Raw genomic sequence first — 12,393 nt, forward strand, 5'->3', positions numbered from 1 at the left:
TGTACTTACATAAGAGCGTACATGAAATCTCAGTCCCTGATTTTGAAATATAAGAGTGCTAAAGAAAACTTGGTTCGTTATATAATAATACTGATTTGAGTATTTCCTAAAGCCAGTGCAAAAGAATAAAATAAAAAAAGAACAGTGTTATTGCGATATGCTTCATGGGGTATTGGGAGTTACCATGTCATTATAGGTGGTAATTGTATGACAAACGTGAGAATGTTTATGACTCCGAAATACAAACACTTTCTAACAGGTGATGATTATTTCACTTGTTACGACAGAGGTAGTGAGACTTAAACAACACTAGTTGGACTGTATTAAGGGGAGAGGATGGTATTTTTTGGTGAAGAATGAGTAAAATTTCCAAAGGAAAAAAAATCTTTAAAATACTTGTGATATGTGTGGAATGCTTAGCATAACATTTTGTGGGTATTTTGTGCCCTTATCGGATGTTGAGTCGCCATTTTTAAACTTCCTGCGTTATGGATTTTTAAATCACTCGCCCACTTTTATTGTTGTTTCCGGTAAATTAAATTTTCAAAACAAAAATCTTTAAAATACTCTTTGATATGTGTGGAATGCATAGCATAACATTTTGTGGGTATTTTGTGCCCTTATCGGATGTTGAGTCGCCATTTTTAAACTTTCTGCGTTATGGATTTTTAAATCACTCGCCCACTTTTATTGTTGTTTCCGGTCAATTAAATTTTCAAAACAAAAATCTTTAAAATACTCTTTGATATGTGTGGAATGCATAGCATAACATTTTGTGGGTATTTTGTGCCCTTATCGGATGTTGAGTCGCCATTTTTAAACTTCCTGCGTTATGGATTTTTAAATCACTCGCCCACTTTTATTGTTGTTTCCGGTAAATTAAATTTTCAAAACAAAAATCTTTAAAATACTCTTTGATATGTGTGGAATGCATAGCATAACATTTTGTGGGTATTTGTGCCCTTATCGGATGTTGAGTCGCCATTTTTAAACTTCCTGCGTTATGGATTTTTAAATCACTCGCCCACTTTTATTGTTGTTTCCGATAAATTAAATTTTCAAAACAAAAATCTTTAAAATACTCTTTGATATGTGTGGAATGCATAGCATAACATTTTGTGGGTATTTTGTGCCCTTATCGGATGTTGAGTCGCCATTTTTAAACTTTCTGCGTTATGGATTTTTAAATCACTCGCCCACTTTTATTGTTGTTTCCGGTCAATTAAATTTTCAAAACAAAAATCTTTAAAATACTCTTTGATATGTGTGGAATGCATAGCATAACATTTTGTGGGTATTTTGTGCCCTTATCGGATATTGAGTCGCCATTTTTAAACTTCCTGCGTTATGGATTTTTAAATCACTCGCCCACTTTTATTGTTGTTTCCGGTAAATTAAATTTTCAAAACAAAAATCTTTAAAATACTCTTTGATATGTGTGGAATGCATAGCATAACATTTTGTGGGTATTTGTGCCCTTATCGGATGTTGAGTCGCCATTTTTAAACTTCCTGCGTTATGGATTTTTAAATCACTCGCCCACTTTTATTGTTGTTTCCGGTAAATTAAATTTTCAAAACAAAAATCTTTAAAATACTCTTTGATATGTGTGGAATGCATAGCATAACATTTTGTGGGTATTTTGTGCCCTTATCGGATGTTGAGTCGCCATTTTTAAACTTCCTGCGTTATGGATTTTTAAATCACTCGCCCACTTTTATTGTTGTTTCCGGTAAATTAAATTTTCAAAACAAAAATCTTTAAAATACTCTTTGATATGTGTGGAATGCATAGCATAACATTTTGTGGGTATTTTGTGCCCTTATCGGATGTTGAGTCGCCATTTTTAAACTTCCTGCGTTATGGATTTTTAAATCACTCGCCCACTTTTATTGTTGTTTCCGATAAATTAAATTTTCAAAACAAAAATCTTTAAAATACTCTTTGATATGTGTGGAATGCATAGCATAACATTTTGTGGGTATTTTGTGCCCTTATCGGATGTTGAGTCGCCATTTTTAAACTTCCTGCGTTATGGATTTTTAAATCACTCGCCCACTTTTATTGTTGTTTCCGATAAATTAAATTTTCAAAACAAAAATCTTTAAAATACTCTTTGATATGTGTGGAATATATTGCATAACGTTTTGTGGATATTTGTGCCCTTATCGGATGTTGAGACGTCATTTTTTTAAACTTCCTGCGTTATGGATTTTTAAATCACTCGCCCACTTTTATTGTTGTTTCCGGTAAATTAAATTTTCAAAAAAAAAAAAATCTTTAAAATGCACTTTGATATGTGTGGAATGCTTTGCATAACATTTTGTGGATATTTGTGCCCTTATCGGATGTTGAGTCGCCATTTTTAAACTTCCTGCGTTATGGATTTTTAAATCACTCGCCCACTTTTATTGTTGTTTCCGGTAAATTAAATTTTCAAAAAAAAAAAAATCTTTAAAATACACTTTGATATGTGTGGAATGCTTTGCATAACATTTTGTGGATATTTGTGCCCTTATCGGATGTTGAGTCGCCATTTTTAAACTTCCTGCGTTATGGATTTTTAAATCACTCGCCCACTTTTATTGTTGTTTCCGGTAAATTAAATTTTCAAAAAAAAAAAAATCTTTAAAATACACTTTGATGTGTGTGGAATGCATAGCATAACATTTTGTGGGTATTTTGTGCCCTTATCGGATGTTGAGTCGCCATTTTTAAACTTCCTGCGTTATGGATTTTTAAATCACTCGCCCACTTTTATTGTTGTTTCCGGTAAATTAAATTTTCAAAACAAAAATCTTTAAAATACTCTTTGATATGTTTGGAATATATTGCATAACATTTTGTGGATATTTGTGCCCTTATCGGATGTTGAGACGTCATTTTTTAATCTTCCTGCGCTATGGATTTTTAAACCACACGCCCGCTTTTATCGGTTTCCAGTAACTTCATTCTTTTTGCTACATTGCCAGACAAAAATGAATATAATTTCTGAACTATTAAAGATACATGCATGAAATTTAGAACACATTCTTTAGACTATTAAGAAACTTTTTTCTGTAACGGAATTTTGTTAATTAATTTCATTTTAAAAATACGCCCGTTTGTTTGCAAGAAAGGAAATCAGAAAACTGTTATTAAATTTTAATTGTTTATTTTACAAACGTAGGGACTAATATCAAAATTCTGTTACAGACAGTTTGTAGAACATGCTTTTGCAAATACATTGCAAAAAAGTGTTTGAATCTATCTTTAAAAACGGTTTAGATATATCGGTTTAGTACAATCCTGCATTGGGTATATATATATATTTTTTTTTTCAAATTTGGGCCCCCAATTAATTTTTTTTTCTAAAATATTTTTATTTGGTTGAGTTGCCACAGCTATGAGCTCTGTACATAGAAAAAATTAATATTTTATACCAAATAGGAAAAAAGTTTTAAAAAGTACCATCCTCTCCCCTTAAGGGACGTATCTTCTTACGGCGTTGGAAGGAACAAATGAAGAATAGTTATAAATTATAAAATGTCATTTTATTGTAATGAAAATCTTGGCGAAAGTTTCAGTTAACAAGTGTGCAAATGAATCGGTGAGAATTAAAAGACACTAGGTGACATTTTTTTGGTAAAGTGAGTTGTTTCTTATTTTTATATATTTTAAATATAGCCCTATCTATTGGTAATAAAAAGAACTACATACAATAACTGAGTAGGGGGGTACATTACAACCTATTCTTTGGAATATTGTAGATTTGTTAATTTGTCCTACAGAATAATATCTGTGATATTGACAATTAATATTTGAGGAGAAAAATTCGCTCCGGCGCCGTGGATCGTACCCGGTCCTTGGTTCTACGTACCAAGCGCTCTGACCACTAAGCTACGCCGAATTCAATCCACAGCACCGGACCGAACTCTCCTCCTTCAATGTTTCCCTTTGTGGCCTGACTCCAAGTTAGGCATATATGTTGATGTATATGTCCAATGTCAACTGCCATTATACTAGGAGCGCACTCAGCTGAGTGACTTGTTTGGCCGGGATTCCACAGTTACGTGCACAGGAATCTGTACAAATATATGCACTGCAGATAGTATAATGGCAGTTAACATTGGATTTTAATTTTAATTTAATTTGGTTATTTAACGACGCTGTAACAACTGCGAGGTTATTTAGCGTCGATGAGATTGATATCGAAATGGTATTGAGCGAGATGAGGCCGAGGATTCGCCATAGATTACCTGGCATTCACCTTACGTTTGGGGAAAACTTCGGAAAAAAACCCAACTAGGTAATCAGCCCAAGCGAGAATCGAACCCGCGCCCGAGCGCAACTTCAGACCGGTAGGCAAACGCCTTAACCGACTGAGGCACGCCGATGGCTTTGACATTGGACATGTACGTCAACATATATATATATGCGTAACTTGGAGTCAGGCCACAAAGGGAAACATTGAAGGAGGAGGGTTCGGTCCGGTGCTGTGGATTGAATTCGGCGTAGCTCAGTGGTCAGAGCGCTTGGTACGTAGAACCAAGGAGCCAGGTTTGATCCACGGCGCTGGAGCGAATTTTTCTCCTCAAATATTAACTATTCTTTGGCGTTGAAGAAAGAAACTGTTGCACTTAGCTCCGTTCAATTCCAAAAGTTGCGTCACGTGACTTGACGCTGGCTGCATTTATGTGACAAATAAATTAATGTGTATCTGCACGGAGTAGTCCTTTGTAAGTTTAATTTGTTAGTTTTTCATGATTTGTTTGGAATTATTTCGGAAAACAGTAGTTTGGAATTGATTCTGAAGAAGAACAAGATCGGTTAAGACTTTCTTGGTAAAGGTGAGACTCAAACCGCTTAAAATTTTATGTAAAAACTTTCATAAAACTTCTCTTTATACCATAGGAAAGCGTTTTCACTTTTGGTCTCAGGCTGTCTTCCTGGTAGAGGACATTCATTCTTTTATTGCGATAGGAATTTTGGCCTTAAAAAAGTACTGTAATTGTATATTTGCAAGAATAACAATAAAGTAATCTGATGTGCTAATTTATTGTCTGATGCTCAAGTAGGATTGAAAGGAACTAAGTACATTGAATTGGTTTTCTTCTCTGTCTACAGTAAAATACAAAATTAATATTTACATTCATGTTTTAACATCAGTGACCCATTCTGTACCACTCTGAAAAAACAAAATAAACGCAAACATTAAAAACCTAACTTTCCGACACTTTTTCAGTTAACTGAAAACCACAAGTGTAGTTGGTTCCAGTGTTGCCAAGTCAGCGGTTTTGTAGCTAAATCTGCTGTTTTCAGGACTATGGTCAGCTACAGAATTTTACCGAAAGCGGCTGGCTATTTATTTAGCGTTTTTTTTATGATTCCGGCAGAGGGAAATGTTTTTAATTTTTTTTTCTGTAAAGATGTTAAAATTGTTTTTATATGTACTTGCCGACAACAATGTTATTTATCATAAAGTAGGATTTGGTATGGTAGTATCACACTTTTTCATTGTATGAGTATAAAATATCAACGTTTTACGTTAACTCGATTTGGTGCAACCACGTCCCTTTCCTGCCTCATCCATTGCTGTTGTATACAAATAAGGTATAGTCCCGACGCTGTTATTTCCGGCGTGACTCCGCCTCTTTGCTTACGTCTTAGAAAGTGAAGGCTCTATAAAGTCTAGGTAGGTAGTATCATTCGCCATTTTTGTTCTTACGTTGCCGAGCTACCATACGAGGAATCTATTTGCCACACCGTTAAACATTATCATGTCGTAACTCCTATGATAATAAATCAAACGCAATGTAATTCAGCAAATAATTGAGCGGCAAATAACGTCTTCGTGTGCTTTCTGCGAACGCCAACTAAAGAACTAAAATGGCGGGCGATTATATTAAGTATTTATCGAGCCTTAAGAAATGAATCGGCGAATCATAAGCCGCACACGTTTAAATGTAGCCGACCTGCAACGCGATTGGCTGCCGGAAATTAACTCTTAATCTAATGTATGCATTGTTTCTGTAAATGAATTGATGTATTTAATCATAAAGAATCGTTAATGAACTGAATTATTATTATAATTTATGATATATGATATATTATTTAATGTATCATTCCGCATTATAGTTCATGTAACATATACTTAAAACTTAAAACCAGACTCATTGTTGGCAGGCACGTCTCCAGCTCAGTGTGAAATCAGATTTCGAACAGACTGGTGTGATTGTGAATGTGATTATTTCCGAAGTTCCAATATAAAATTCTTGATCTACTTCATTCAATTTTGAAGAAATATGCCGCGTAAAACTCTGCACGAAAATGAAGACGATTTTGCATAGAACATAGAGCCTACAAAGTGACACACACTTTCCATAATTGAATCTATATTTATATAAAATTATCCAGTTCCTAAAACTGTATAGTTTGTATACATTTGGAAGTGATGTGTTAAGAAAAATCTGGAGTTTTGTAACTACAGTTTAGCGGGTTTTTTTAAGCTTGTGCAGCGGTAAATGGAATTCTGAGTTGGCAACACTGGTTGGTTCCTTAAGCTACGGTTTGGCAACGGCAATCATCCCTGGCGATCTTCGCTGAGATTCTGTACCGTTGATTTGAATGTGCATGGTTTCTTTACGGCGATGAACGTCAACGAACGTCGCTGGGCTCGACGAACGTCGTCGGCGTTTGCCTTGGAGGCAAAAACCTGGCGATCATCGCCGAGAAACCAATTGTAAAATTACAGTAGGTGATAAATTAAATCATTTAATGACATGTGATTTATACATCGCACATACCATAATGGCGATAAAACAGAAATCTTTCTGCAATTTCTTCACCAATGAGGACGATATATTAATATGATTAATCACAAATCCCTGTTCGACATGAGCCAAAAAGAAGAACCAATGTAAACAATAACAAATCTATATTTTGCAACAACCAGAACTGTTAATACAATTGAGTAAAGTGATTCATAATTGAAGGACACACACGATGCGGCAGATTTAGCTACTGAAGCAAAAGTTTGAGTGTGAAATAGTAAGTGAAGTGGAATTCCAAGCAAAGGAGAGTAGAGCAACAACCTCCTTCTCGCATTATTTTTTTATTTGTAACGTTATTTCCTAAATAAATGCTCCTAAATGAAAAAAAAAATAACATCGTAAAAAGTAAAAATGAAGTTTTTATATAATTGGTTTTTACCTTAAAGTTATGCTTATCTTTCAGCTGGGCTTATTGGTTTGTGAACAAATTTTGTGGGTAATTTTACAATATCTTTTCAATTGAACTTAAAACAAAATGAAATTGTTCGGGAGAAAATCTGAAATATTCCTTAAAATTGGTGGGTCATTTTCAAGATGTCTTAATATCAATTAATTAAAAGACTCCTCTGTTTATCTATTTCTAAACATGACATTAACTACTTTAAAGATCCGTACTTGTTTTTCAAGGCAAAACTTATGTTATAATGTTATCATATTGTCATCCACTTATCAGCTGATCAGACATGATCAACTATATAAAACAATAAACTATCCACCTACGAAGTAAAGAAATCGCTCTCTGACGAAGACCGCTGGCGATTTCAATCGTCAGCGATGTTCGTTCGACGAAGATCGTCGTAGCGAAACCGTAGCTTTACACGATTCACCAATTCAAGTATTGAACCATTGTTACACATTATTACAAGTTATGGATGGTAGGTACGATTTGAAGTTACAATGTCATTTAACTTTTACTCCCCAGTCTTCTTTTATAAGATCTGCACCTTTTTCAGCTATCATGTACGTTGGTCCATTTGTATGACCCACTGGTATTTGTGGTATAATCGATACGTCTATTACTCTGAGCCTGTTTATCCCGTGTACTCTCAGTCGCGGATCGACTACCGCTGTAGGGTCACCGTTTGGACCCATTTTGCACGTGCCGCATATGTGATATATAGTCAATGTCAGTTGCCTCACCACACATCTCCAGTAATCGTCAGATGAAAATTTGTGCATTTTACAACCAGGCAAAGGGATGTCATGCAGTTTACTTCCCATCCTTTGGAAGGCCTTCGTTTTACCGAGTTCAATACTCTTCTTGATACCACCAACCATAGTCTCTACATCTTCCTCATGGGCATAATAATTGGGGTATATCAATGGTTTATGGAAGGGATTCCTGTCTTTCAACATGACTCTTCCTTTACTTTTCGGCCTCATCAACATTGGTAAGATCATCCACGATTCGGCACCCAGAATGGGTCGATAAACGGCATCGTAGAGTTCGTTGTCTATGCCAAAGTTTTCTTTCAGTGTCTGTTCGGACGCCAGCGAACCGGCTTCAAATAAGAGTTCCATATCGGGGTATCCGTTAGGATTATTGGGGTCTTTGAGGTCGTAGAAGGCGAGGGTTTCGCATCCTCCTGGTATCGATAACGGTCCTGTATGATATGCGAAATAGTTGGCCAAATTGCTGGTGTCACTGAGTATTTTGTCTGTGATCAAAGACATGTTCTTGTCTATAGTGAACACTACACCGCCTGACGCAATGTGGTCCATTAGGTTATACCCCACAGGCAGATCCTGGATTACGGGAATTCCTACACTTTCCAAGTGTTCACGAGGTCCTATACCCGACAGCATTAGCAGTTGTGGTGAATTGATAGCCCCTGCAGACACTATCACTTCCTTCCTCGCACGCACAGTGTAGTACCTTCTGTTATGAACAAACTGGACCCCCTCTGCGACTTTCGTTTGTGGATCTATTATTATTTTAATCACCATACTCATTTTCTTCACGTGTAAGTTCTTCCTCTTACGGATTGGATGTAAGAAAGCTCTCGACGAACTCCATCGCGTTCCGTTTTTCATTGTGTTTTGTAAATAACTGAAACCTGTCATGCTTTGCGCGTTATAATCCACTAGTTTCTGCCCTGTTTCAAGACCAGCCTGTAAGAATGCGTCGGCCAGTGGCGTGTGGTACGGAGCATAGCTGATCGTTAAGTATCCTCCCGTGGAGTGGTATTTAGTATCTCTTGCGAGTTCTGGTATACTCATGTCCTCAGACTTCATGAAATACGGCAGTACATCTTGGTAAGACCAGCCCTTATTCCCGAGAGCAGCCCAGTTGTCATAATCTTTCGGATGCCCACGGGTATATATCATATAATTGAGAACACTGCACCCTCCCATCACCTTCCCACGAGGAAAGTTACACTGTTTGTTTTGATGCCCCAGACACGATGTGTTCGATGGTACTGTTTTATACTTCCAGTTTGCGGTGGTAAATTGTAAGAAGTTCGCCACGATAGGTATATCCATAACGAAGTTCTCTTCTCCGCCGGCCTCTATGAGAAGAACTTTCCACTCGGGAACTTCCGTGAGGCGATTGGCAAGCGTGCTTCCTGCAGTCCCCGCGCCCACTATGATGAAGTCGTATTCGTTTTCTATATTCACTTTGCTCCTAGGCTCCTCTTCGCTTTGTTGTATGAGATCTCCTAGGATCTTGTCCAGGTTTTCGAGGATGCCGGGACCGAGCTGACCGAACTGTGCTCTTCCGTGGTGAAGAAGATACAGTAAAGTCACAGTTAGGAGGCATGTGGACTGGTGCATTTTCGTCTGAAAAAAAAAAACAATCATTCCAGTCAGTATCGCGGCTGAAGGTTAAATATCAATTTACAGCGCAAGAAAGAAAAAATAATTTCGTTCGCAATACATGAGAAAGGTAGGAGTTATGCCCTCGTTTCGCGAATTGATATCAGCCCGGACTTTAGTCGCTACAAAAATAATACTATACCAGTACTTAAGAGAACTTAGCGTAGGCTACATTATTCGTGAGTTGAATACTGAAAACTGTGTTGTATACTGTAGTATAAAATTAGAAGGTATTTTCCTTTCTTTTCATTCTACCTTGCTTACTTACTGGCTTTTAAGGAACCCGGAGGTTCATTGCCGCCCTCTCATAAGCCTGCCATCGGCCCCTATCCTGAGCAAGATTAATCCAGTCTCTATCATCATATCCCACCTCCCTCAAATCCATTTTAATATTATCTTCCTATCTACGTCTCGGCCTCCCTAAAGGTCTTTTTCCCTCCGGCCTCCCAAATAACGCTCTATGTGCATTTCTGGATTCGCCCATACGTGCTACATGCCCAGCCCATCTCAAACGTCTGGATTTAATGTTCCTAGTTATGTCAGGTGAAGAATACAATGCGTGCAGTTCTGTGTTGTGTAACTTTCTCCATTCTCCTGTAACTTCATCCCGCTTAGCCCCAAATATTTTTCTAAGCGCCTTATTCTCAAACACCCTTAATCTCTGTTCCTCTCTCAAAGTGAGAGTCCAAGTTTGACAACCATAAAGAATAACCGGTAATATAACTGTTTTATAAATTCTAACTTTCAGATTTTTCGACAGCAGACTGGATGATAAAAGTTTCTCAACCGAATAATAACAGGCATTTCCCATATTTATTCTGTGTTTAATTTCTTCCCGAGTATCATTTATATTTGTTACTGTTGCTCCCAGATATTTGAACTTCTCCACCTCTTCAAAAGATAAATTTCCAATTTTTATATTTCCATTTCGTACAATATTCTCGTCACGAGACATAATCATATACTTTGTCTTTTCGGGATTTACTTCCAAACCTATGTCTTTACTTGCTTCCAGTAAAATTCCTGTGTTTTCCCTAATCGTTTGTGGATTTTCTCCTAACATATTCACGTCATCCGCATAGACAAGCAGCTGATGTAACCCGTTCAATTCCAAACCCTCTCTGTTATCCTGGACTTTCCTAATGGCATATTCTAGAGCAAAGTTAAAAAGTGAAGGTGATAGTGCATCTCCTTGCTTGACTGAGACACGTTTTAATTAATCGTACTAGTTTCTCGGGAATACTAAATTCAATAAGAATATCATATAAAACTTCTCTCTTAACCGAGTCATATGACTTTTTGAAATCTATGAATAACTGATGCATTGTACCCTTATACTCCCATTTTTCTCCTTTATTTTTTCATCCTACCTAATTAAAATTTAATTTAAAGAGTGATGGTACACTTAATATGCTCGTTATAAAAAGAGCAACATAAATTGTGAAACCTCCTTCCCAATAAAGGACACTCCCAGATACTGGCAGATTGTTACGTTCCTTCGATATCCATAAATATGAGGTTTCACTGTAGCCTATAAACTATTGACTGCAGTATTCACATGTCTGCAGACTAAAGCAGTCCTGTTTCTAAGTATAAATTCAGCGGATTGAGAGCGATTCTCAGCAGGAAACTGCTGTGTAATTTTATCTCCATTGAGACTGGACGTGTTTGTTCGATTCCCTATCAGGTTTTGGTGGCATTTGTTGTGGACAAAACAGACGTTGCGGAGGATTTTTCTCGGGGTGCTCCCGTTTTCCGTCTCATTTCACCAACTCTGTCCACTTCTCCCTTATTTCATCTATCATATGTAATAGTAAAAATACCCTGGGGGGGTAATAGGGGTAAGTAGATTTTAAGTCCTTGAGGTTCTGGGCAATGGAATCTTGAGGCTGGTTCACAATAAACCGGAAACGAGAATCGGAACGAAAACTAAAACTGTAAAATTGTTAAAATGTGTACATTTAAATGTGAGCATTCACAATTAACGAAAAGCTTTCCGGAGCCCGGGATCGGGAACAGAGAGTTGGCCAAGTTTCAACTTTGGCGTTCACGTTTCCGATCACAGCCTACTAGATTCATTTTATTGCCATCTGAAAGCTATTTTGTCGTCGTATATTTTGTAGTAAGAAGACCGTGGCATAACTTATTCATTATTTTGTTCTGTGCTGTGCATCATGGAGCAAGTTTTATTTGATGAGATTCTAATATTGAGTGTTGAGGAAAATCCTCACGTTTACGATAAGCGGCGCGCCTCGTATAAAGATGAGAAAATGAAGGAGAATACGTGGCTTTTAATAGCTGCATCTTTGAACACCGATCGTAATTGAATCATATTTTATTACTATATTGGTTGTATTACACACTACATATTCACACTTCAATTCAATAACTACTGTTGTGTTCATTTTTGTTCTATTACAAATGTTTCTTCTCTAATTATTTTACGTTATGGTAGACTTAAAATAGGTTGTGATAATAAAGATGCATGGGTATATTTATAATACCGTACTTAATGAAATGTTTCAGTTAAAATTTCGAAGTTGGTTAACCTGTGTTTATGTTGGCTGCCTTGTACTCATGAGAGAACGCCATTGGTCAATTATACACAAATAACATCAGAATGCGTAATATCGACTTTACATATCTTATTGACATGCATATCGATATGCATAGTCGTCTACGTTCTCGGTTTATAGTGAATCAAAAATTTTCATATTCACGTCCTCCGCTTCTCGTTTTCATTTCTGGTTCTCGTTCCCGGTTT

General features: G+C 36.8%; 1 protein-coding gene across 2 annotated transcripts in view; it reads right to left on the reverse strand.

Annotated features, from left to right (window-relative positions):
- Window positions 1-3,383: 3,383 nt before the first annotated feature.
- The window catches only part of LOC138711728 (glucose dehydrogenase [FAD, quinone]-like), a 30,301-nt gene continuing 21,291 nt past the window's right edge, over window positions 3,384-12,393 (reverse strand). For both annotated transcript variants that reach the window (XM_069842885.1, XM_069842886.1), the window contains exon 2: window positions 3,384-9,593. In XM_069842885.1, coding sequence (XP_069698986.1) covers window positions 7,713-9,587 — 1,875 coding nt within the window. In that variant the 5' untranslated portion in view covers window positions 9,588-9,593 and the 3' untranslated portion in view covers window positions 3,384-7,712. The remainder of the gene's footprint in view (window positions 9,594-12,393) is intronic.

Source organism: Periplaneta americana, chromosome 13, assembly GCF_040183065.1.
Source record: "Periplaneta americana isolate PAMFEO1 chromosome 13, P.americana_PAMFEO1_priV1, whole genome shotgun sequence".
Classification (NCBI taxonomy): domain Eukaryota; kingdom Metazoa; phylum Arthropoda; class Insecta; order Blattodea; family Blattidae; genus Periplaneta; species Periplaneta americana.